The sequence below is a fragment of the Malaclemys terrapin genome, chromosome 9 (assembly GCF_027887155.1).
Source record: "Malaclemys terrapin pileata isolate rMalTer1 chromosome 9, rMalTer1.hap1, whole genome shotgun sequence".
NCBI classification, from domain to species: Eukaryota; Metazoa; Chordata; order Testudines; family Emydidae; genus Malaclemys; species Malaclemys terrapin.
This window is the reverse complement of record NC_071513.1, coordinates 57,527,344-57,554,363: the sequence shown is the minus strand read 5'-3', so window position 1 is coordinate 57,554,363 and position 27,020 is coordinate 57,527,344. Positions and strand designations below refer to the sequence as shown.

Genomic DNA, 27,020 nt, shown 5'->3' with positions numbered 1-27,020 from the left:
GCACCAAGTGACTGAGCAGGGCCATCAAATCCTGGCAAAAATCTGGGGGATGGTATGTGATTCCATGGACCCTCCCAGGTGTCACCTCTGGCTTCTGCCCAGCAGGGAGTGGTTCTCCCGGCTTCAACCCTGCAGCGTGTGCCTGCTGGGGCTTGGGGCTTCAGCAGGAGCAGGGCTGAAGCCCCAAGCCCAGACAGGCGCCTCCTGTGGGGTTAAAGCTTTGAGACCCCCTCCCCACAGGGCTGAACCCCGAGCCCAGACAGACACCTCCTGCGGAGCTGAAGCGCTGAGACCCCCACTCCCCGCAGAGCTGAACCACGAGTCTAGACAGGCATCTCCTCCAAAGCTGAAGCCCCAAGATCCCCCTCCCCACAGAGCAGAAGCCTCTAGCCCCACCACTGCACTGCAGGGTTGAAGCCCCGAGCCCCAGCAGGTGCGCCCCAGCTCTTGAACTTCTGAAGATTGTTGTATACGGCTCAGAGGATCAGAAAGTTTGGCCACCCTTGGGCATATATTCTTAGCTGAATGTATAATTTGGAGACTTCAATGGCTTTTATATTTGTTTGATATTTAAAATAAGTGGACACTATATTCTTGAATCGCTATCGGGCCACTTGCCCAGCATATACAACTTAACTCTCCAAAAAACCCACCAAATAAATACATTATTAAAGCATTAGATTGTCTATTGTTAAGTGAGAAACATCAATGAATATATTTATCGGATTCTCTTTATAAGGTAATAGTTCCTGAAATGTAGATAACAAAAATATGTAAAATATAACCCCAAAATCCATAGGTCAGAGTTAAGGTTGTGTTACGATAAAATGCACATCTTTGTACTTGATGAGAATAACATATGTGGTCAGTATAAAATATATGATGTACTTAGCTGTTGATCTCCTTGTCTTTAGGTGGTTGAGCTTTTTAAATTATGTGGTAGGTAATTTAACTGTGGTCACTTAGCAACCCTAACTGGTTTCATAAATGATTTTTTTGTCTTTAATTATGGAGCAGCTACAGTTAAGGCTGTATAGCTAAGTTTCTATGTAAAGCTTAATTTAACATCCTCTCTAAAATTCTCTCACACACACACACAAAAAAAACATTGCTGGGCCAACGGAAATATACAGACCACACTGAAAGACTTGTGGGGTTATACAAATCAGAGTCTTATTGTATAGTTGTGTTAGACACATATCTGTACTGGCAATGTATGTTATGAAGGGATAAGGTACACTGACATTCTGAGTTTCTTGTGGTCTCCATCTGAGGCAGATTTAAGATTGTTGGGGTTTCTTATGTGGAAAGGGTTACCTTAACTGGTTCTCTCAAGGTTATGGGGCTTTGTTTTTTTTAAGCATAAAATGTTCTTTTAAGAAATACGTTGGGGTTTGGTGGGGGGAAGGAGTGTAACTGAGCATTTCCTGATTTTCCCATGTTTGGGTTTTGGAGTTCCATGTTCTGGAGGCATGAAAGGATAAGGTGGCTCTGCTGTACAGCAGCAGCCTTAGCTCCACTTTAACAAAGCTTTGTTATGTGGCAATCCAGTATAAAGTCCAAATAGTGACTCGGAAAGCCATGTTGTTGAACAGTCCAGGCTTTGATATCTTGGCAGCCTGGAAGAGATGCTCCAGGACATCAGAGTTCCAGAGGGGAGAGAAGGCTGAAGCCTGTAATGGGCCATCATGGGAAATCTGCTAGAGATTCTGATAAGCTATCAGGCAAAACCCTACAGTTGGTAGTGAGGAGGCTACTTGAACCACCGAGGACATTTACCAGGAGCAGGAGAAGTCTGCAGTTAAGTATAGGGTTATTGATGAGGAGAGGCTGAGCCTTGGAGGATGCTATGGGAAGCTTGAACCAAGGAAGAAACAGAAGGCATTGAGAAAGCTTGAGTAAGCTAGATGCCAGAAGAAGTCCGACAATATTTGTCAGACAAAACAGCTGAATTTTGGGCATAGTTCAGGGATGTAGTGAACAGTTTTAAATTTGCATACGCGCTGCCTGATCTGTTGTCTCCTTCCTGCTGCATTTCTACTAATCTCCCAAGGCAGATGTGCCATTATAGTCTTAATTTAGTGACAATGTGTTAATGAAACGCTTGATAAAGATGTAAAAACAGCCCTAGACACCAAAAAAACCTCATTGCCAAATATCAATCTAGGTACTTATATGGCCCTCATTACCTTAGTGTCTGAGCATCTCAAATCATAATGGATTTTATTTTCACAACACCCCTGTAAGGTGGAGTATTTCATTTTTACAGATGGGGAACTGAGGCACAGGGTAGATTAAATGACTTGTGCAAGGTGCTACAGGGAGTCTGTGGCTGAGCCAAGAACCCAGTGGGACTTTCCAAGTTCCAGTCCACAGCCTTAGGCACTGGACCATCCTTGCTACCCTGCTACAAGAAATGCTGCTCTCAGGAAGCTAAAAATCTGCAAACTGATGTGTGTAAGACATACTTGCCTACACCCCTGTTGTACTCTTTAGGAGAAAGATTGCCATCAGTCACAGACTGCACAAGGGTCAGCTGCAGTAGGTTAATTATTCCTATATCTCCATTAGTGGGATTTTTCTTTTATAGGCATAGAAGAGGACGAGGTCCTTGCCCATGGGAGTTTACAGTCTAAATTAGATAACATAAGTTAAACTAACAAAACATTGTGGTAAAGGGGGAAAATGAAACTGTAACCAGTGGAGAGACATATTATGAGCTGAATCTCTGAGAACAATCCTCTGTTGTAGAGCCTTGCAACCTAACCCAACAGGACCTGACTACGAGTGTTGGGTTCAGGTTGAGTCTGAAAACAACCCAACCATTTCGGTCTTGAGTTGTGTTGTCTCTTATCCCTCCTCCTGCCTCACTGTGCTCTGTATGTGCTGTGAGTGATGTGCCGAGGAGTCGCAGTACCTGTCATGTTGTTCTGTACCAGATATGGACTGGTCATAGAGCTTGCTTATACGCACCAGCTGTGTTCATCATCAGGGTGATGTTCTACATCAGGGGTGGGCAAACTTTTTGGCCCGAGGCCACATCTGGGTGGGGAAATTGCATGCAGGGCCATGAATGTAGGGCTGGGGCAGGGAGTTGGGGTGTGGGAGGTGGTACGGTGTGCAGGAAGGGGCTCAGGGCAAGGGGTTGGGGTGGAGGAGGAGTGCGGGGTGTACGAGGGGGCTCAGGGCAGGAGGTTGGGGTGCAGGAGGGGTGTGGAGTGCAGGAGGGGGCTCAGGGCAGGGGGTTGGGGTGTGGGATGCAGGAGAGGTTCAAGGTGTGGGCTCCGGCCCAGTGCCATTTACCTTGAGCAGCTCTGGGGTGGCAGCGGTGCGCAGTGGGGCTAAGGCATGCTACCTGCATGCCCTGGCCCCGCGCCACTCCTGGAAGCAGCCGGCACCATGTCCCTGTGGCCCCTGGGGGACAGAGGGCTCCGCGTGCTGCCCTCGCCTGCGGGTACCTCCCCCAAAACTCCCATTGGCTGTGGTTCCCCGTTCCCAGCCAATGGGAGCTGTAGGGGGCGGAACCTGCAGGCGGGGGCAGCGCGCGAAGACTTCTGCCCCCCATCTTCCCTAGGGGCCACAAAGACATGGTGCTGGCCACTTCCGGGAGTGGCGTGGGCCCACAGTGCCACAGGGGTGGCAATCCCGTGGGTCGGATCCAAAGCCCTGACGTGCCAGATCCAGCTCACGGGCCGTAGTTTGCCCACCCCTGTTCTACATTCTTACCATTTACAGTATTTACACGGTCATACTGTCTTTGAAGTTCATTATTTTTGTATACCTGAAAAAAACAGACCATGATGACTAGGTAATTATGTCCCCCGAATTTGAATAAATCTGTAGCTAGTCTCTTCCAAGGTCTGTCAGGTAGGGGCGTTGTTATTCAAGGTTCTTTGTATTTTGTTTGTCTGTTAGTTCTACAATGTTCACATGCAGATACTTTATTCTTTATGTCTTTGCTGATGCCTGGCCACCACACTGACTGGTTAGCCTGTTTATGGCATTTAATTAATTCTTGATGTTCTTCATGGATGAGGTTTAGGATTGCTCTTCTCATTTTGTTTGGAATGACGATAAGTTGCCTTTAATCATAATCATTTGACTTGCTGAAGTCTTTTGTCACTTCCTTAGTATCCTTTAGATACTTGGGCCAGCTGCCCCAATGTAACTTAGAACTTCCTGAAGTTGCATGTCTGTCAAGGTTGCTTTCCCTAGCGGGAATAGTTTCTTTTCTGACACTGGTTTGCATGTGTCCACAATATGTACATATGCCTTTACGTCATCTTCAAACTCACACGTAGTTGAGTGCGACGCTGGGCTCCGTGACAGAGCGTCTGCTGCTACCAGATTTTTCCCAGGAATATATCTAGCAATTGAGTTGAATTACATTAATCTTAGCAATAGACATTGGCATCTCAGAGGTGCTTGATCAAGATCTTTTCCATTGATGAGTGTTACAAGCAGTTTATGGTCTGTTATCACTGTGGGTTTGTGGACATCATAGTAATTGAGAACTGGAGCTGTTGAGATAATTTTTTAGCTTTTTGAAGGCAGTTTTTTGATTTGGCACCCATGGGCATGATGTGCTGGACTTTAACAGTTCATTCAGTGGTTTTATCACTGTAGAAAGGTCTTGTAGGTATCGACCAAGATAATTTATCATCCCTGGTGTACATCTCAGTTCTAGTACATTCATTGGTGCATTCAATTCTTGAATTGGTTTCACTTTCTCAGGGCTAGGATTGATTCCATTTTTGTTTGTCTGTCCCAGAAACTTGATTTGGGGCATGCAGAAAACGCACTTTTCCTTGTTTAGCTTCAGACTAGACTGACTGCTTAGGTTAGGACTTCAATGAAAGAACACAACAAAACCCTCAATGAAGATCCATATATCAGAATATCACCCATGAAACGTACAACTCCCTTTGTGTTTATTAACAGTTCTACCATCTTTCTTTGGAAAATTTCAGGTGCACTGATAATCCCAAAAGATAATCTTTGAAAACAAAATCTCCCAAAGGATGTGATGAATGTAGTCAGTTTAGCATTTTCTTTGGCTAATTTGCCAGCTTTGAGAATACTGTACTTCCTTTCACTTTTGGGAGGAAGTCATGCAATGTTGGGACTGCTTCATTAAGTCCTTTAAGATCCACACATTCATATTTTTCTTTATAATTGGTACCATTGTGGCACACCATGCTATTGGCTCAGCAATTTTCTCAATTATGCCAATCTGCACCATTCTCTCTAACTCATTTTCCACTTTATGAAGTAATGGATAAGAATCCAGCGAGGGGTATGTACACTATATGGTTCAGCGTTGTCTCAAGTTTATTTGTACTGGATCACCTTTCAAAAGCCCAATATCACCAAATATTCCATTGAGTTCATCTACCTTTCTAACTAAACCCATCATGGCTGCCACACTGTGGCTGAGAAGGGTGTTGGTCTGTGGTCCTTTGATCAGATACACTTGAATGCAAAACTTTAGTCTTTGTAAACTATTTCTGTGATGAACTGGTTCATGCAATTAAGAATACCTCCATGGCTACTCAGAGCTGTGTCAGGTGACTTCAACTCTGGGAGAGGTTAAAGGTGATTGTGAATCCCTTCTGAGATGACTGGTGAGGGCAGCTCCTAAGTCAATTGTCTTGCTATGAATATTCAGTTTCACTCTCCAGGCAGGCTCTATGTCAATACAAGAGATAGAGTCTGGAAAAAATGGCTCTTGATTCTCTGTAATATGAGTCAACTCCCTGACTGCTTTGGTGCAGGAAACAGATGCAAAATGTGCACATTTCATGCATTTATTATACAGTGTGCCTCTAGCTGGACATGCATCATCTCTTGGGATATGATTTTTTCCACACCTTGTGTGTGTAAGCTGAAATGTGTCCTTCTTTAGCCTTGGAGTTCTCTCTCCTTGCCTCAGGGGTTTTATGATAATAACTTAACACTCAAGTGTCTGTTTAAAGTTTCTAAGCAAGTTTCAGGTTTTTCAATTTGCTCCTGTCTTTTGTACTGTTTGACTAATTCTGACTGCTTTGCCATCTGTATAGCTGTGCCTAGGGTTAAATCTTTCTTGAGTTGTAGTTGCTATGAAAGATTTTTATCTGTTAACCCAATAACCAGCCTCTGTCTGATATTTTCATGTTTTTTCATTTCCAAAATTACAGTTTTCAGCCAATGTCTGCAGAGTTCTTATAAAATGTTAAACATTTTCCCTTGGTTCTCAAATTCTCTGATGAAAACATCATCTTTCATAAACCACATTTTTCTGGGGTATGAAGTATGCATCAAACATAGCCAGAACCCTTTCATAGTCATTTGTGACTGTCTTCAGGAAAGTCAAAAGATTTAAAGATATGGTCTGCTCGCTTCCCCATAGCATAAATTAAAAAAAGATACACAGGTATCTTCAGTTTCTTTGAGGAGTTTGTTTGCAATTTGAAATCTTGCAAAATACTGCTTCCAGTCTGTTCATTGTGAAGGTTTGTCAAAGCTGAAATTCTCTGGGGCACTGAAGAATGGCATAGCAATGAGATCCTGCATCCTTTATTGCTGTTCCTTCTGTCTCTATTCTTAGTTTACTCCTGACACCATGTCACACTCTTCTGTACCAGATATGGACTGGTCATAGAGCTTGCTTATACATACGAGATGTGTTCATCATAAGTAGAGCCCTGCAAATCCGCAGGTATCCGCTTTATATCCATGGACCATTTTTGCGGATAGCAGCTTGGCTGTAGATACAGATTTTGTATCTGTGCAGGGCTCTGGAGCTGCAGCACAGACTCACCAGAGCAGGTGGAGGGACCTAGGCTCCCCACAGTTGCCAACACGGCTCTCTCCGACCAGGTTCCGGCTGAGGGGGGTGGGGAGGAGCGCCTCCGAGCCGCACCCAGCCAGGATAAGAGCCGGGCGGGTAGCTGTGGGGACTGTGGCGGACCCTCCACCTGCCCTGGGCGGGTGGGCCTGAGAAGCCCCAGGTCCGTGTCCCTGCCCCCCAGGCTCCCTGCCCAGGGCAGGCAGAGGGTCCGCGCTGCAGTTCCTCACAGCTGGCCACCTGGGCAGGTGGAGGGTCTGCTGTGGCTACCCAGGGCTGTCTGGCTAGGCTCCATGCTGGCCTGGCCAGAGAGGAGATGGGGTGGGGGTCGGGGCGGAAGAAGAGTGGAAGGGGGAGGGGTCCGCCCCTGTGAAAAGTGGATGTCCGAGACTCCTCCTTCCCCCAACCTCCGTTCCAGCGCCACTGGTCACTGCTGCGCAGTGTTTAGAGGCCTGCAAATCCATGGATATCTGCAGATATCCATATCCGTGGATGCAGATATCTGCAGACAATTTTTGCAGATCACAGATCGGATGCGGATACACATTTTTGTATCCACGCAGGGCTGTAATCGTAAGTGTCTTAATGCAGGTATGGCTGAGATTTGTTTAAAACCAAGTATGTTACACACAGCGCCACCTAGTGGCTGAGCAGTACAATACAGTGTATTGTATTAACATTCGATTACAGTGCCTCTTATTTGGCAGCACATACAGCTCAGTGAAGCTATAGAGGCTGGCAGTAGTGGGACACGCAGCTACCACAAGGCCGATCCATCAGACAGGAGGCAGCTGGAGATGGATAGCAAGCCTGGGGCGTGGCGAGCAGGACAAGGTGGCAGTGCTGACACAGGTTCAGGAGGAAGTGTTGGGTTTGGGTCAGGTTGATTCTGAAAACAACTCAACATTCTCGGGTCAGGTTCAGATTGGCTGTGCTCAGCTCTGTCTTGGGTCCAGGGCAGGTTTTAAAATTAGGGCCAAGCAGACCTCTGCGAGTCAAACTTGGAATCTATTTCAGGTGGGTGCAGTGAACCAGAATTCATTCCAAATGGCTCCAGGAAACACTAGACTATATATACTTTTACATACAAAATATTAAAAACCTGCGTTAAGTAAGTTCAGGTTGCAAAATCAAACACTCATAAGTTAGAAATGCCAGGATGAAGGTTGTCTATGCACCTTTAATTCGTCCCCCTTGTGTGTATGCTTTATGATACAGTCTAATTCCATGATCACATACAATTTTCAGTTTTTAATACAAATGGACAAAATGAAGTAAAATAATAGCAGAGAGAGGTTCAAAATGAGAATATATAAAACCTATGACTAGCATAGATGCAAGCCACTACTTTAGCCATTTAAATCAATGTGACAACAATTCCATACTTCCACACTCTGATTCTAAGATTTGTATTGTTAAAACCAGCTAATACCTAGACAACCATTGCTCAATAAAACTTTTGTAACAAGAGGTACACGTATCTTTAGTGTAATCTTTGACTCCTCCTCTGTCCCCATATTCAGGGCAATCCCAGATCATAGTTTCTCTCTCTTCAACATCTTAAAAAAATCAATTCCTACCTTTCAGTCCGTCTAAAATGCCTCTCTAGGCCATGATCACCATAGCCTCCTGCTTAACTTTCCTGATTCTCACTTTGCTTCCCTTCAGTCTGTCCCAAAATACTGCAGATAAAATCATCTTCACCTGCTGCTCCAGTTACATTAACTCCCCTCACCTTCCATATCAAGTTCATGCTTCCCATCCTTACCAGCAATACACTTCCCAAGTCCGTCACTGCCTATATCTCTGTTTTCATATTATAGTATATGGCTTTTTGCTGTCTTTGCTCTGCCCAAAGGTCTTCCTACTCATCCTCTTTTCTGTCCTTCTCTCAATATCATGTTCATGCTTTCATACTTTCTCTATGTCTGGAACACCCTCCCCAATGCAGTGCACTAGGTAGGCTTCCCTCTACCTTCAAATCCTTCTTTAAAATGTGTTTCTCTCTCCAACCATACCTATGCTGACACTTCTAAGTTAATTGTAATATTACAGATTTATTAGGAAAAAACTCTGCAACACCCTATAACAACTTACCTCTGGTAATCCAAGTCTGTCTATATCTCCCTTACTTTGCCTCTGCTTTTGGGCTGAAGGCTCCTTTGGAAAGAGATGTTGTCTTCACTCTTTGGCAGATCAAATGAAAGGTGGATCAGATAGGGAACCTATTAACAAAACAAGAATTTCGTTGCCTAGAGTTTTATTTCATCTTCTCCAAAAACAGAAGAAAAGAGTCTACCCGACAGATCCTTATTAAAGGGATCTGCCTCTAAATGTTTACAAAGAGAATAAACCACAATTCCACAAAACAAAAACAAAGTGGGTTTATTTGCCCATAACTTTCAGGACAAGATCCATCAGCACAACTTCCTTCCTTCCACGTCTCCTCTACTGTGGAAAAGGTAGTCTTTTTTTATATAGTCCCCTTATTCCCCGGCATGCCCCGGGGACTGCATTTCCCCAGCCTTCCCTGCTCTCCTAAGGCTTGATCCTCTAAGCCAGTGAACACTCTGGGCCCCAGTGCAGCAGAGCATTTAAGCACATGCTTAAGTTTAAGTACATGAGGAGTCTCACTAAAGTCAGTGCTGATTCAGGAGGGTTCCCTTCACAAGCTTTAAATGTTCTGTACATCCCAATACATGCGCTGTGTTATGTACAGGGCTGAGCACACTATTGACGATTAACAGATAACATGTATGAAACCATATAAGTATAGTAGACGATGAGAGATTATGTAAGTAGCATCGTGATAAACTTAAAGGAAAGTCTCTTTTCTTCATTTATAGTGTAGGAAGCTAACAGAAAAGTGTATGGTTTCCAAGGTACAGCTAATCCTATTGCTATTTTAATCCAGTTTTGAATATCTTTCCAGAAAGAACAGTTTACAAGATACTCTGACAGAATGTGGTAATGTGTTTCTTATGTCCACAGTTTTACCATCATAACTGTGTCTAGAAATATAGGTTCAACATTAATTGGTATGAGTTTAAAAAACATTGAAATACCTGGTACACAAACTCCTGACCTGTCTCTCGCATTGTTATATATGAAAACTGTTTATGAGATACAATATAATTTATACATTTTGCCAGATAGATTTTAACCCTTATTGAGTAAAGCAAAATAAAGTATTTATGCAATGGCTGACACCTGCATCCTTGTTCATTTAACAATCACAACACTTAGAATCATAGAAGATCAGGGTTGGAAGGGACCTCAGGAGGTCATCTAGTCCAACCCCTGCTCAAAGCAGGACCAACACAAACTAAATCATCACAGCCAGGGCTTTGTTAAGCCGGGCCTTAAAAACCTCTAAGGATGGAGATTCCACCACCTCCCTTAGTAACCCATTCCATTGCTTCACCACCCCCCTAGTGAAATAGTTTTTCCTACTGCTCCTTGTTCTGTCATCTACCACCACTGAGAACAGCCAAGCTCCATCCTATTTGGAACCCCCCCTCCAGGTAGTTGAAGGCTGCTATCAAATTCCCCCTCACTCTTCTCTTCTGCAGACTAAACAAGCCCAGTTCCCTCAGCCTCTCCTCGTAAGTCATGTGCCCAAGCCCCCTGATCATTTTTGTTGCCCTCTCCAATTTGTCCACATCCTTTCTGTAGTGGGGGGCCAAAAACTGGATGCAGTACTCCAGATGTGGGCTCACCAGTGCCGAATAGAGGGGAATAATCACTTCCCTTGATCTGCTGGCAATGTTCCTACTAATGCAGCCCAATATGCCGTTAGCCTTCTTGACAACAAGGGCACACTGCTTACTTATATCCAGCTTCTCGTCCACTGTAATCCCCAGGTCCTTTTCTGCAGAACTGCTGCTTAACCAGTCAGTCCCCAGCCTGTAGCAGTGCATGGGATTCTTCTGTCCTAAGTGCAGGACTCTGCATTCGTCCTTGTTGAACCTCATCAGATTTCTTTTGGCCCAATCCTCCAATTTCTCTAGGTCACTCTGGACCCTATCCCTACCCTCCAGTGTATCTACCTCTCCCCACAGCTTAGTGTCATCCGTGAACTTGCTGAGGGTGCAATTCATCCCATCATCCAGATCATTAATAAAGATGTTGAACAAAACCGGCCCCAGGACCAACCCTGGGGCACTCCGCTTGATACCAGCTGCCAACTAGACATCAAGCCGTTGATCACTACCCGTTGAGCCCAACAATCTAGCCAGCTTTCTATCCACCTTGTAGTCCATACATCCAATCCATACTTTTTTAACTTGCTGGCAAGAATACTATGGGAGACTGTATCAAAAGCTTTGCTAAAGTCAAGATATATCACGTCCACCGCTTTCCCCATATCCACAGAGCCAGTTATCTCATCATAGAAGGCAATCAGGTTGATCAGGCATGACTTGCCCTTCGTGAATCCATGTTGACTGTTCCTGATCACCTTCCTCTCCTCCATGTGCTTCAAAATGGTTTCCTTGAGGACCTGCTCCATGATTTTTTCCAGGGACTGAGGTGAGGCTGAGCGGTCTGTAGTTCCCCAGGTTCTCCTTCTTCCCTTTTTTAAAGATGGGCCCTATATTTGCCTTTTTCCAGTTGTCCGGGACCTCCCTGGATCGCCATGAGTTTTCAAAGATAATGGCCAATGGCTCTGCAATCACATCAGCCAATTCCCTCAGTACTCTCGGATGCATTAGATCTGGATCCATGGACTTGTGTATGTCTAGTTTTTCTAAATAGTCCTTAACCTGTTCTTTCACCACTGAGGGCTGCTCACCTCTTCCCCATACTGTGTTGTCCAGGACAGCAGCATGGGAGCTGACCTTGTCTGTGAAGATCGAGGCAAAAAAAAACATTGAGTACTTCAGCTTTTTCCACATTATCTATCAGTAGGTTGCCTCCTCCATTCATTAAGGGTCCCACGCTTTCCCTTTTTCTTGTTGCTAACATACTTGTAGAAACCCTTCTTGTTACCCATCACATCCCTTGCAAGCTGCAACTCCAGTAGTGTTTTGGCCTTCCTGATTACACCCCTGGATGCTCAAGCAATATTTTTATACTCCTCCCTAGTCATCTGACCAAGTTTCCACTTCTTTTCCTTTTTGTGTTTAAGCTCACCGAAGATTTCACTGTTAAGCCAAGCTGGTCGCCTGCCATATTTGCTATTCTTTCTGCACATTGGGATAGTTTGTTCCTGTGCCCTCAATAAGACTTCTTTAAAATTCAGACTTCAGAAAAGCAGACTTTGACTCCCTCAGGGAACAGTTGGGCAGGATCCCCTGGGAGAATAACATGAAGGGCAAAGGGGTCCAGGAGAGCTGGCTGTATTTTAAAGAATCCTTATTGCGGTTACAGGAACATACCATCCCGATGTGTAGAAAGAATAGTAAATATGGCAGGCGACCAGCTTGGCTTAACAGTGAAATCCTTGCTGACCTTAAATGCAAAAAAGAAGCTTACAAGAAGTGGAAGATTGGACAAATGACCAGGGAGGAGTGTGACAGGTTGGATCACAGAAACCCCCTTGGGAGCTGCCACCCGATGTGCAAAGACTACCCCTGCTTCTGCTTTCCCTGCCAGCTCAGGACTCCAGCACCCTGTCTTGTTGAGCCAGACACTCCCGTCTGGCTCCAGACACAGATCCAGGGTCTGAATCTCCTGTCCCAAAGCTGCAAGTTTACCTGAAAACAGCTCACAGTAGTATGCTTGTCTTTAGCACTCAGATGCCCAACTCCCAATGGGGTCTAAACCCAGATAAATCCGTTTTACCCTGCATAAAGCATAAAGCTTATGCAGGGCAAACTCATAAATTGTTCGCCCTCTATAACACTGATAGAGAGATATGCACAGTTGTTTGCTCCCCCAGGTATTAATACATACTCTGAGTAAATTACTAAATAAAAAGTGATTTTATTAAATACAGACAGTAGGATTTAAGTGGTTCAAAGTAGTAACAGACAGAACAAAGTAAGTCACCAAGCAAAATAAAATAAAATGCGCAAATCTATGCCTAATCAAACTGAATACAGATAATCTCACCCTCAGAGATGTTTCAGTAAGTTTTTCTCAGACTGGACACCTTCCAGGCCTGGGCACAATTCTTTCCCCTGGTACAGCTCTTGTTGCAGCTCGGGTGATAGCTAGGGGATTCTTCATGATGGCTCCTCTCCCTCTCTGTTCTCTTCCCCCCTTTATATATCTTTTGCATAAGGCGGGAACTCTTTGTCTCTCTGGTTTTCCACCCCCCTTCACTGGAAAAGCACCAGGTTAAAGATGGATTCCAGTTCAGGTGACATGATCACATGTCACTGCAAGACTTCATTACTCACTTGCCAGCACACACATATACAGGAAGACTCACAGGTAAATACAGCCATCTGCAGACAATGGGAGTCATCAAGATTCCAAACAATCATTAATGGTCCACACTTTACACAATTACAATAGGCCCTGAGAGTTACATTTTATATTTCTAGTTTTAGATACAAGAGTGGTACATTTATACAAATCAGATGATCATACTCAGTAGATTATAAGCTTTGTAATGATACCTTACAAGAGACCTTTTGCATGAGGCATATCCCAGTTACGTTACATTCACTTATTACCGTATTTTCTCTAAAACTATCTCAGTTACATTATATTGACTTATTATCAAGTTTTTATAAAACCATATAGACTGCACAACGTCACAAGGAGTATAAAAATATCGCTCGGGCATGCAAGAGTGAAATCAGGAAGGCCAAATCGCACTTGGAGTTGCAGCTAGCAAGAGATGTTAAGAGTAACAAGAAGGGTTTCTTCAGGTATGTTAGCAACAAGAAGAAAGTCAAGGAAAGTGTGGGCCCGTTACTGAATGAGGGAGGCAACCTAGTGACAGAGGATGTGGAAAAAGCTAATGTACTCAATGCTTTTTTTGCCTCTGTCTTCACGACCAAGGTCAGCTCCCAGACTGCTGGACTGGACAGCACAGTATGTGGAGGAGGTGACCAGCCCTCCGTGGACAAAGAAGTGGTTCGGGACTATTTAGAAAAACTGGATGAGCACAAATCCATGGGGCCGGATGCGCTGCATCCGAGGGTGCTAAAGGAGTTGGCGGATGTGATTGCGGAGCCATTGGCCATCATCTTTGAAAACTCATGGGGATCAGGGGAGGTCCCGGATGACTGGCTAAAGGCTAATGTAGTGCCCATCTTTAAAAAAGGGAAGAAGGAGGATCCAGGGAACTACAGGCCAGTCAGCCTCACCTCAGTCCCTGGAAAAATCATGGAGCAGGTCCTCAAGAAATCAATTATGAAACACTTAGAGGAGAGGAAAGTGATCAGGAATAGTCAGCATGGATTCACCAAGGGGAAGTTGTGCCTGACTAACCTAATTGCCTTCTATGATGAGATAACTGGCTCTGTGGATGAGAGGAAAGCAGTGGATGTGTTATTCCTTGACTTTAGCAAAGCTTTTGATACGGTCTCCCACAGTATTCTTGCCGCCAAGTTAAAGAAGTATGGGCTGGATGAATGGAGTGTAAGGTGGATAGAAAGCTAGCTAGATCGTTGGGCTCAACGGATAGTGATTAATGGCTCCATGTCTAGTTGGCAGCCGGTTTCAAGCGGAGTGCCCAAAGGGTCGGTCCTGAGGCTGGTTTTGTTTAATATCTTTATTAATGATCTGGAGGATGGTGTGGACTGCACTCTCAGCAAGTTAGCAGATGACACTAAACTGGGAGGCGTGGTAGATACACTGGAGGGTAGGGATCGGATACAGAGGGACCTAGACAAATTAAGGATTGGGCCAAAAAAAACCTGATGAGGTTCAACAAGGACAAGTGCAGAGTCCTGCACTTAGGACGGAAGAATCCTATGCACTGCTATAGACTAGGGACTGAATGGCTAGGTAGCAGTTCTGCAGAAAAGGACCTAGGGGTCACAGTGGACGAGAAGCTGGATATGAGTCAACAGTGTGCTCTTGTTGCAAAGAAGGCTAATGGCATTTTGGGCTGTATAAGTAGGGGCATTGGCAGCAGATCGAGGAACGTGATTGTTCCCCTTTATTTGACATTGGTGAGGCCTCATCTGGAGTACTGTGTCCAGTTTTGGGCCCCACACTACAAGAAGGATGTGGAAAAATTGGAAAGAGTCCAGCGGAGGGAAACAAAAATGATTAGGGTTCTGGAGCACATGACTTATGAGGAGAGGCTGAGGGAACTGGGATTGTTTAGTCTCCAGAAGAGAAGAACGAGGCGGGATTTGATAGCTGCTTTCAACTACCTGAAGGGGGGTTCCAAAGAGGATGGAGCTCGGCTGTTCTCAGTGGTGGCAGATGACAGAACAAGGAGCAATGGTCTCAAGTTGCAGTGCGGGAGGTCTAGGTTGGATATTAGGAAACACTATTTCACTAGGAGGGTGGTGAAGCACTGGAATGCGTTACCTAGGGACGTGGTGGAATCTCCTTCCTTGGAGGTTTTTAAGGCCCGGCTTGACAAAGCCCTGGCTGGGATGATTTAGTTGGGAATTGGTCCTGCTTTGAGCAGGGGGTTGGACTAGATGACCTCTTGAGGTCCCTTCCAACCCTGATATTCTATGATTCTATGAAAATACAGACAGCTTTCCTGGACTCCTTTCCCCCTCATATTAGTCTCCCAGGGGATCCTGCCCATCAGTTCCCTACGGGAGTCAAAGTCTGCTTTTCTGAAGTCCAGGGTCCATATTTTGCTACTCTCCTTTCTTCCTTTTATGAGTATCCTGAACTCAACCATCTCATGGTCACTGTTGCCCAGGTTGCCACTCACTTCTTCTTCCCCTACCAATTCTTCCCTGTTTGTAAGCAGCAGGTCAAGAGGAGAATGGCCCCTGGTTGGTTCCTCCAGTAGCTGCACCAGGAAGTTGTCGCCAACACTCCAAAAACTTCCTGGTTTGTCTGTGTACTGCTGTATTGCTTTCCCAGCAGATGTCAGATTCAAGTATAAACCAAGGGAGATAAATTTAAAGAATGCAATTTATATTAAGTAAATGGAGCGAATGACTAATAGGAGACTAATTGGCACTCCTGTGTTGTCAAATCTAGTAATTCATATTCTAGATCCAAGCAATTGGTTTTCAGGTTCCACTGGATGACTGTAAAGAGAAAAATGGGACAACTAACAGCAGCCTTATGAGAAATACTAGAGCTTAAAACTTCCAAAGTAAAGATTATTTTGTAGTTTTCTTTTGTTAGGGGTAGGCCTCTGAAAATCAGAAGGAAGTTTTGCCTAATTCAGGGGAACTTCCCCTGCCCCAGATTCTGAAGGAATTTTGGGAAAATCAATGGGAACTTAAGAGTGAATGCACTCAAAATATATAAATGACAAGACCAGTACATTTAGATATTTTTTATGGCTTTGAACAGTTTTAAATATAACTGATTTTATTTCATTCAGTTGAGGGATGTTTATTTTGGATTCCCCCATTAAGATCTTCCTGTTCTGATAAAAAGAAGAACAGGAGTACTTGTGGCACCTTAGAGACTAACAAATTTATTAGAGCATAAGCTTTCGTGGACTACAGCCCACTGCATCCAAAGAAGTGGGCTGTAGTCCACGAAAGCTTATGCTCTAATAAATTTGTTAGTCTCTAAGGTGCCAAAAGTACTCCTGTTCTTCTTTTTACTATCATCTGAAGAGTTTTCCGTAGCTGTAAGATCAGAAATGTAAATTATAACTACATATTGTTGTCAAACATTTAGTAGTTTAAATATAGTGAGGTGGCCTTTGAGACTGCTGGACTGAACAAAATGGTTGCAGTTTTCCCTTAAAGTTTTATTTATTTTTCTATGGCTGGCACTTGTCACTGTCATATTCAAGCACCTCATGAACATTAAATAATTTATCCACTGTGAAGTATCACAGAGAACAGAGGCACAGAGAGATTAAGTGATATGCTCAAATTCACCCAGGAAGTTAGTGGCAAAGCCAGGAACAGAACCCAGGTCTCCTGATCCCTGGTCTATCTAGTACTTTAATGACCTGATTACCCTTCCTCTTTAAGGACCTGATCCTATCCCCATTGAAATCAATGGAAGATGCTCCCTTGACTTTAATGGGGATTAAAGTAAAACAGATTTATATAATGCCACCTCCCCAGCAGATATGCAGATCCTTAATAGTATAGTAGCATTATAGAAAGATAAGGGAAGAGCCTTTTCTTGCAGACCTTTCTAAAGACCCCACTGAGAAATGAGATAGTTCCATTTTCACATATAGAAACTGATAGTGGATTCATCGGATTCTGCATGTACTTCCAGTTTTGTAATTTTATTCTTTCCGCTTTTGGTTGAGGCTGGTAAATCAACATCTGGCTTTTTCTTTCACTCTGGAATGGATGCTTTCTACCTCTTTGCTTCGATGAACTAAAGTAAAATATTCACGCCAAAATAAATCCATATTCTTTTCCCTATATTGTTCAATAAAACTCTCTAACCATCATGTTGGCTTCTAGGGCTCTTGTATCAGGAATATCGAGATAAATCTACACTTCAGGAGATTGAAACCAGACGACTGCAAGATGCACAGACAGACCCTGAGGAGTGCTCAACCGGTGAGGAGACATCATCAGAGGCAGAATCCACAAATACTGCAGAAAGCAGGACTCTTCCCCAAATCAGCTTGCTCAGGAACTCCACCTCCAGGTTTAACTTGTGGCAGGATCTTCCAGAGATCAGGAGCAGCGGTGTCCTGAATATCCTTCAGCCAGATGAGATCAAACTGCAGGAGGTAATGGAAGGCATGAGAGGGAATAAAGAGTTTTTCTGCTGGGTTTTTGCTTAAAGTCGGTGTGACTAGAGTCACTTAAGTCAAAATATCAACATTAAAAAATAAGGAAGTTCCACTGCAGCCAGTGACAGATTGTCATACCCCCATATGTCATACCCCCATAATGCTAATGAACTTCACTTTCCAAAGAGCATGAGGAAGTTCTGTACCCCGGGCTTAAATTCAGCCAGAGCCTATTATTTTCAAACCCGCGGGAGCCCTGGTGCCTCTTGTGGAGGCTGAAGCCCTGGCGCCCGCCTCGCTGAAGCCCAGAGCCCCGAATGGGGTGAGAGTTATGGGAGACTTCTGGAAATAATCTCTGAGAATTTAAGCCCTGCCTGTATCCTACCCCATCACCAGAAGAGAATCTTGCTACTGGCAACCTCAATAGCAACAGTGGAGAACATAGCTTCTCATTACTGCTACTACTGATTTACAAGGAGGTAAAGGATCAATGAAGTACTAATTACAGTACCCTCTTTGGCCTCCCTCCATGCCAGATAATCCTCTTCTGGTGTCAGAGGAAGGAATCATACTTTCTGTCATTCCTAGGAAGATTGACTTTGTTTAATATAATTAAAAATGAATTGGAATAAAAGGAATTAAATGGTTGGTCACCAGTCCCAGTGGAGTTTCCTTATTTTGCAGTGTTGATCCTTTGAGTCAGTCCTTACTTTAAAACAGAATGATGACTGCAGTACGCAAAACTGGGTCAATAAGGATGTATGAGCACTTTAACTGCACAGACTATGCTATCTCTGGATATGGTTTTTGTACTGTTAATTTATAGGGCTGTGTCAAATAATGCGTTGAGTGGGTTGTTGACTGTACACTCAGGGCTGTCGCAGTGATGCACACATTAGTGAAAACATTCATTATGGCTTCCCTGCTCCTGAGACAAAGCTGTTGGCCCCACCTTTCAGCAGCCCTTGGGGCCAGTTATTAGCTACTGTCTAAACGCTTTGCACCTCAGGCAGTCTCTCTGGGATATTTTTCCTCTCAGGCCAGTGAAGAGATTTAACTCCTTCATTCTTCAACCAGGATGGTGTACAGACACTCCATCAGAAGCACTTACTCCTGGGGGAATTCTGCGCCAAAAATTTTAAAATTCTGCGCACAATATTTTAAAATTCTGTGTATTTTATTTGTCAAAATAACAAGATATTATCATGTCATTTTCAATTATTTTGGTAATTTATTTCAAAATACCTGTCAACAAGTATGTCCATAACAATACAGACAACAAAAAAGATTCAGGAAATGTTTTTTGACAAATAGATTGCTTACCAGGCATATTAATGCAGAACTTTGAGTAATAATTCATTTAAACTACTATACAGAACTGTATTTTCCGCACCCCTCAAAAGCAGTGCAAAAGCTTGGGGGAGCCAGGGGTAAGAGAGGTGCTGAGGGAGAAGGAAGAAATTGCTGGGAAGGAGCCTGCGAGTGAACCTGGAGTGTTGTTGGTGTGGGTGGGAGAAGCATAGAACAGGTATTTTTAGGGGGTGGGGAGGATTGTTTGGGAGTTGGAGAGCCTCCCCCATACAGACCCTGGCTGACCCCAGCCTCTCCCATTCAGTCAGGCACATCTGCCCCTATGCCCTTGTGTCCCTGCACCCTGACTCAGCCCCCCCCCCTCTTCCCTCCATCCCCATGTGTCCCTGGCAGCCCCACCCCACTGTCCCAATGTGGCCCTGCACCCCCATCTCCATGTGGCCCTGCACCCCTACTCCCATTCAGCCCCCACCACAGTCTATTCCCCCTCACTAGCCCTTCTCAATACCAGTCTATGTGACACCCCTCAGCAGTCTCATGAGCCCAGCTCTGTCTGTCTGCCTCCACACCCATATCCTGTGCTGCATCCTCACCTGGCCTCAGGGCAGGGTGCTGTGAGGAATGCAGTCTCTCTTCCTCCCTATCCGCTGTTGACTGCTACTGCCAGTGAGCCAGCTCCCTTTGTTCTGGTGCCACAGCAGCCCCTGGTGGGAGAAAGGCATAACCGCAGCACCTCTCTGGCAGAATGTATTTTCTGTGGGGAAAAAAATCTGTGGGGGGACATGAATTCTGCATGTGTGCAGTGACGCAGAATTCCCTCAGAACTATCTTATAAGTAAGGCTGCGGGTCTGTCATGGAGGCCACGGATTCTGTGACTTTCTGTGACTTCTGCAGCAGCCAGTGTGGCTGGCTCTGGGGCTGCCCGAGCAGCTCATGCAGCCCCTGGGCCAGCCACGCCAGCCACTGCTGAGGCAGTCTCAGGCCACCGCCCTCACCCCAGCAGCAGTAGTTTGGGTGTGGGAAGGGGCTCAGGGCTGGGGTATGGGGCAGCACTCACCTCAGGGGGGCTCCCTGGAAGCGGCCGGCATGTCCCTGCAGCTCCTAGGCAGAGGGCCCAGGAGGCTCTTCCTGGCCAGTGGGAGCTGTGGAGACAGTGCTCATGGCAGCAGCAGCAGCACGCAGAGCCCCCCGTCCTTTCCTCCCCCTAGGAGCTGCAGAGACATGCCTGCTGCTTCTGGGGAGCCGTGCAGAGCCAGGTAGGAAGCCTGCCAGCCTTGCCAACCCTCCCACCCCCCAGCACCAGTGGGGGTCCTGGACCGCACACCGCCACCGCCCTCTCCCCCCAGCACTTGTGGTGCCCCCTCCCCCGGCCCACGCCCCCAGAGCACCCGCAGCCCCCCAGCCCAAGTTTTAGTCAGGGGTATATAGTACAAGTCATGGACAGGTCATATGCCATGAATTTTTGTTTACTGCCAGTGACCTGTCCATGACTTTTACTAAAAATACCCATGACTAAAACATAGCGTTACTTATAACACTGGAATATCTTTTGTAAAGAGTGAAGACTAGACAATGGTTTTTGTTTGAGCATATGGGATATTAGCTGTCTTTGTTCAAAGCTAGCAGGGTTGATTTAGGTAGGTTTTAAAATAGGACAGATGGGGTAAGACGTTTTGTTTACCCCAGTAACACTTTAAGCAGAGAAGGATTGAATACAAGATGATGGGAGTTAGCAATGACCAATAAAAGGAGCAATAGAATTCACTCTTTTTAAAAATACAAAATGTAAGAAATTTGGGTAATAAGTAGGAAGAGCAGGAAGTGGTACTTCATGACACCAATTATTACCTTGTTCACACTACCAAAATATGGTGGAAGGGGTGAGTCACTGATTAGAATATTAATATAGCTATGACCCTGGATAGGCAAGACATAAAGAGGAAAGAAGGATGAGGTAGCACTTTACATCAGAAGTGAACACAAGAGCAGAAAAATATAAAATAACAACAGGAGGTGTGACTGCAAGATAACGTGGGCTGAAACATAGGAATGGGAAAAACAAAAGAATTCGCCATGGACATGTGTTGTAGACCACAGGGGTCAGGAGGAAATGACAAAAAGTGACATGTTATTGGAATAATTATCAGAAATGACTAAATAACCGATGGGTAGCTTTAATTATCCAGACATCTGCTGAGCATTAAGCACAGCAAAACATGAATCATCAAGGGGAATTCTTGAACTATATGGAAGATAATTTAATGATGCAAAAAATAGAAGAACAAGCCAGAAGAGACATTACTCAGGTTCTCACAGTGAACTGCCCTGGAGGAAGTGACAGAATGTGAATGTAATGGGGGAGGGCTTGGAACAAGTGACCATAAATTAAATTACTTGAGTGTATAAGTAGTACCAGGGGCGGCAGGTTTGTATAATTTTTGGTGGTGCTCAGAACAGGTCCAAGTCCCACCCCCCTAGACCTGCCTTGTAAGCCGATATATATTTTTTAAAATAATGTAAAAATGTGAGGGCTCTGGGGTGGGGCTGGTGATGAGGGGTTTGGGGTGTGGGAGCGGCTCAGGCAGCGGGTTGGGGTACAGGGGTGAGGGATTCAAGATGGGGCTGGGGCAGATGGTTAGGGTGCGGGGGCATGAGGACTCTGGTTGGGGATGCAGGCTCTGGGGTGGGACAGGGCCGGGGACGAGGAGTTTGGGGGGCAGGCAGGCTGCCCTGGGGCTGGGGCCAGAGAGGATGACTCCCCCCAGCCCTCTCCCCACCAGCAGTAACTCTAAGCGAGCTCCGGGGGAGGGGACCCCCCCTCTCCCCTCCTGTGCTCCTAAGGCCCCTCTCAGGTCCAGGAAGCCCCCTTACCTCCTCTGTGGTGGGTACTGGCAGGGGGCTGGCATCACATGTGCCCCTTCTCCCCTGCTGCTGCCCCTCACTGTAGCCTCACTGGGGGTGGGGCATGGGGCTGCCCCTTGCCCAGTGTGGGGCAGGAGCGGTGACTGTGGGCACCCTCTGTGCTGGTGGAGAGTCCTGCCGGAAAAGGGAAGGGTCCGAGGCAGAAGGGCAGGGGCAGCCTGCCCTGGTACTAGTGGATGGGGGGTGCTAGGACCCTGTGGTGGCAGTTGATGCTGGGAGCTGGCAGAGCAGAGTGCAGGGCAGAGCTTCAGGGGGGAACCACTGGCTCGAGGAAGGGACGCTCAGGCGCCCGGGGGAGGTGGGTGGGGACTGAGGGACACTCAGGGGAGGCACGCAGAGGCGGCAGGGGCTGGGGGAAGAGACCTGGCCCCAAACATTGCTGGAATCGGGCCCCTGGACCCTGAATATTGCTGGAGCCTGGGCACCACAGGTCCATATAACTCGCTGCCCCTGAGTAGTACTGTAGGTTAAAAACAAATTGTGTCACCAAGATATTAGACTTTGAAAAGCTGGTTACACAGAATTAAGAAGAAAACTTTTAATCAAGGTTTATTGAGTTGAAACAATTTTAGAGAAACTTCTTCAGCATGGGTCAAAAATTATATGCTGAGCATCGTTGGTGTCAATCTTAAATGGAAGTTTTGTTGGCCAGTTCATTTTTCTTCCCCTGTTCTGTCCTCTTCTCTCCTTTTCAGTCTCTCCCTCTTGTTCCCATTATAACTTTACTCCATTCTGGCTCCTTCCATCCACTACAGTCTCTATTGATTTTCCTATACTAGCTTCTTTTTCCTCAGCTTTAGGACATTCACTGGTTTCAAGGAATGTTAGGTGCTTAGTAGATCTCATCAGAACATCTTTGCCAAAATGAAATTTTGGCAAAATATGCTGTTTCAAAGTCAGAACATTTCATGGAGACATATTTGTTTTGATTAAATTTTTGTAAGGAAGGTTTTTGGGTCCAAGGCTCTCTGGTCACATGATGGCATGAGCAAGAGAGATTACTCCAACACACTGGAGCCTGGTGATTAGGGCACCAGCCTAGGAGTGTGAGACCAGTTTCAAGTCCCTGCTCTGCTTGATTCTGAGTGATCTGGGATGAAAAACTCATTTAAAGTGTCTTAATTAGTTAAAATCCCATGAGATTGATAGGATAGTGTGGTCCACACTTCTAAGCCATTGTTTCTGGCTGTCTGCAAACTTAGGAAGATAACACTGCATCAGTTTACATTCGGTTTAAATTTTCTATGGTTATCTTTGCAACTCTGAGGATAGAATCTTTTTTCTTTAAAAAAATTAGATTTTTGGAGAAAATCAAATATTCCATGAAGGCCACATACATACATCAAATGGGCTGGATGTTTGAGACCACTGATCTACTAGATGCCTGGTCAGTACTTTTCAGAAGAGAGGAGGGAGCCACATCATGCACTAAGCTGCGTCTGCCATTCCTCTTTTCCTGGTCCCAGCTCCATCACGGTCTAGAATTGGATTTGGGGTCTACAACAGTGAAATTGGTATTTTGTTGTTTCAGGAATTCAGAAGACAGGTTTGACTTCAAAGAGGTGACTCAAAGGGAAATTCCTAACATATACCTTATGAATCCTTATGGAGGTTTGCCTCATTCCTTTCTCTGACAGCTCCAATAAAGGCACAGCCCCCAGCCTGAATAATTCTATTGTGGGTCCCAGTTATTTGTTTGGCACAGCTCACTTCTTGCACATGACTGAGTAAACTTACAGCACTAAACAACAATGGACATCTGAAGGGTGCCCTATTCCTGTAGTATTTGAACACTAATAGGCAATGAGTTAATTGTTGCAACACCCCTCAGAGGTAGTGGTGTTTTCCCTAGTTTGCAGATGAGGAAACAAGCCACATGGATGTTAAGTGAATTGCTCAAGTGAATTGGCACAAAAGAAGTGTGATGAAGTTGCAAATAGATTCCAGATCTCCTGAGTCTCAGTCCAATCTCTTAATCGTAAGGCTCACCATCACTTAAGTCCCATCACGAAGCATCTGTAAAGCTGCTTATGGCAAGCACTGCAGGTATAAAGTCAAGATGTATGTGAAAGGGACAGGCTCTCCCAACCACCAGAACTGTTCCTTTGATCTGTGAAAGCAAATCTGTCTTGTGCGAGGACGTGCAGCATTCCATCTGCAACCCTATTTGGTCTACTGCTCCTGGGGATTGGTTCAGAGGCCAGTAAACCCCAAAATGGTCAAGCAGGTGTCTGAAAAGTAACATGCTGGAACTGGTTGACTCAGTTCTGTTGGTAGCCCTAAAGTGGGCCAGACAGTTTGATATATATATTGGCTCTGGTAAAAGAGCCAATCCTTGCTTCTGCCACCCCTTCTGGATCATCTGTTGCAACAGAATCAGATACAATCACACAGGTCTCAAGTCTTTGCAATTAGTAGTTTGGGTCACTCTTCCATGACTTTTGGAGAAACTTTTTTTCAGGAAAAGCTAAAAAAGTTATGTGGGAGAGTTTAGAACTATTGGCTAGAAAATCTTTTTCAGCTGAACAGGAGAGATTTTCATCTCTTGAGGCTCCTTCCCTGTAGCTGAGAAGATCAGTGACGTGAGATCTTGGGGAATTGTGGCATCCAGGAAGCACCGGTGCTTACGAATGCATAGGGACTTCACATGGGGAGACTCTTGGCTGGTGAGATGTTCCCCTTTTCGGGACAGGGCATCAGCCATCTTGTTCTGGGGCCCCCGGTGGTATGTGATGGTGAAATTGGAGAGTGTAAAGAATAGGACCCAGCGAAGCTGCCTTTGGTTCAGCACTGTGGCTCGGCAGAGGTGCTCCAATATTTTATGATCTGTGTATTCCAGATAGTGATGCCATTCTTCAAAGGCTGCTTTGATGGCTAGAAGCTCTTTATCTAGAATTGCGTAGTTCTGTTTGACCAGAGTTAGCTTCCGTGAATAGTAGGCTCAAGGGTGGAGGTGCAGTCGGGGACCATGCCTTTGGGAGAGAGTGGTCCTAATTGCCACATTGGAGGCATCGGTCGCAACAACAAAGGGTGTCCTGGGTCGGGAAGGTCCAGGATTGGGGCACTGGTAGAGGTTGTCTTCAGCCAGTTGAATGCTTATTGGGCCTCTGGAGACCAGGTGAAGATGGCATCAGTGTGGAGAATTGCTGTCAGTGGAGTTGTTTGGCCTGAAAATCCCGAGATAAAGCACCTATAAAAGTTAGTGAACCCCTGGAAGCGTTGTAGCTCCTTGAAGTTTTTGGAGGGCTCCCAGGTTTGTACTGCCTCCACTTTCTGGAGGTTCATTTGGAGGCCACTGGGGGACAAGAAGAGGCTGGACCCTGTCCCTGCTGAAATTTGCAGAGGGCCACCTCTGCAAAGCAGGCATGGTGGGGATTGTCAAATATGGTGGAGATTTCTTGGAGGAAGGTAATCCAGTTTGATAGCATTGGGCTCACTCATTTGAGTAGGGATGAGGCCCAGTCCAATGCATCTCCCGTCAGGAGACAAATAATGAGTCCTACTTTCACTTGGTTAGTGGGTTAAGACTGGGGGTGGAGCAGAAACAGCAGCAGCATTGGTAAACAACCCCCTGAATTTTTGCAGTCCCCATTGAAAAGTTCTAGGAGGGAGACTGGGTCCAGGTATGCGGCATTCTCATCCTGCAGCTGGGCCACCTGCTCTTGTAGCATCTGGTTGTCTGCAGAGTGCTGTGCCAGCTGGGCCCACAGTGCCATGTTTCCTTCATGGAGTTGGGTGGACTACCTGCGCAGAGCTTGGTTCTCCTTTGTGAGCTGTGATAATAGGGCTGAGAGTAGCAGAGAAGTTCATAGTCAGGTCCAGGCCAGGGTCAATACCAAGGGCCAGATTCCGAGTCAGGTTTCATGGTTCAAGTCAAGAGGAGAAATTCAAATCAAGCAGAGGTCAAGTCAGGAATTCAAGGGCAAGGAGCAGGAATGGTCATAGTAGCTACAGAAGATCTGGGTTGTTGCCTGGATACTTCCTGGAATGCACATTGAGTTTATATAGGGTAGGGAGCTGATCAGGAGCCATGGGGCTGCTGTTGGTCAAACCCTTGAGGTGAAGCTTCCCAGAGTCTGTGTCCACAGTGGGTCATGGGAAGCGGAGCACAGATTGGTTACAACTGCAGCTGGGTGATGGCCTGGAGCTGTCAGCTGCCTGGTAGCTCTACAGGCCTGGGTTCTAGACCCATGGGGCCTTATTTGAAGAGCAATTCTGCAGTCATTGTTTAGTTGATACCTTCTTCAGTACCACCTCCTTGCTGGTCCTCATTGCCTGCCAGTCTCCCAAGAGGGGATCTGTATTGAACCTAGTCAAAAGAGAAAAGTTATTCATCCATAACTTGAGTTCATCAAGTAGATCATCAGTATAGTTTCCCACCCCCCATCTTCAGAGTTTGTAAGACTTTGAGGAAGTGGAAGGAACCAAAAGTGTGCCAGAGCTCTGCCTCATTATATAGTCTTGCATGGAGTGTTCCATGGCTTGAGTCAGGGTCTTTCCCTTCTCCCCCTCAAACAATCAAAGCTTTCTAGTCCAGTGGCTCTCAACCTTTCAAGACTACTGTACCCCTTTCAGGAGTCTGATTTGTCTTACATACCTCAAGTTTCACCTCCATTAAAAACTCTTTGCTTACAAAATCAGACATAAAAATACAAGTGTCAAAGCACACTAGTACTGAAAAATTGCTTAATTTCTAATTTTTATAATATTATAAAATAAATCAATTGGAATATAAATATTGTAGCCCCAGAAGACCTCTGAGTACCCCCAGGGGTACGCGTATCCCTGGCTGAGAACTACTGGTCTAGAGAATTTCAGGCTCGTATGGTATGCACAGGCATATTCTAAGGGTGTGGACCTGTATATTCTTAAGGAACTCAGTTACTGGTGAGCAATTTGTTTCTGATGCTATATTGTTTTTCTACAACTATGGTACAGTAGGTTGGCTCTGCAGTGCACACAGCAGTACAACTCTGTTTTGTCAGTAAACTAATCACACAGGACTCAGAAGTTGTGTGCCATACCAAGGTACCATTTCAGAGTCACTTTCCTAGCCATAATCATATATAGTACATAAGGGGATGCTACTATTGTACAATTTGAGTTTTTATTGCATTTTGGAGCCAAACTGACTGATTCAGGAATAGATGGTTAACCGTACAGGACTGTGTCAGTAGCACGCAGTATGAATGTTTTCA

The 27,020-nt window shown here is 45.4% G+C and overlaps 1 protein-coding gene across 4 annotated transcripts in view; it reads left to right on the top strand.

The window, feature by feature from the left end:
* The window catches only part of NGEF (neuronal guanine nucleotide exchange factor), a 110,459-nt gene that overhangs the window by 61,901 nt on the left and 21,538 nt on the right, over positions 1-27,020 (top strand). For all 4 annotated transcript variants that reach the window (XM_054040539.1, XM_054040538.1, XM_054040540.1 and 1 more), the window contains one exon: positions 17,311-17,585. In XM_054040539.1, coding sequence (XP_053896514.1) covers positions 17,311-17,585 — 275 coding nt within the window. The remainder of the gene's footprint in view (positions 1-17,310; positions 17,586-27,020) is intronic.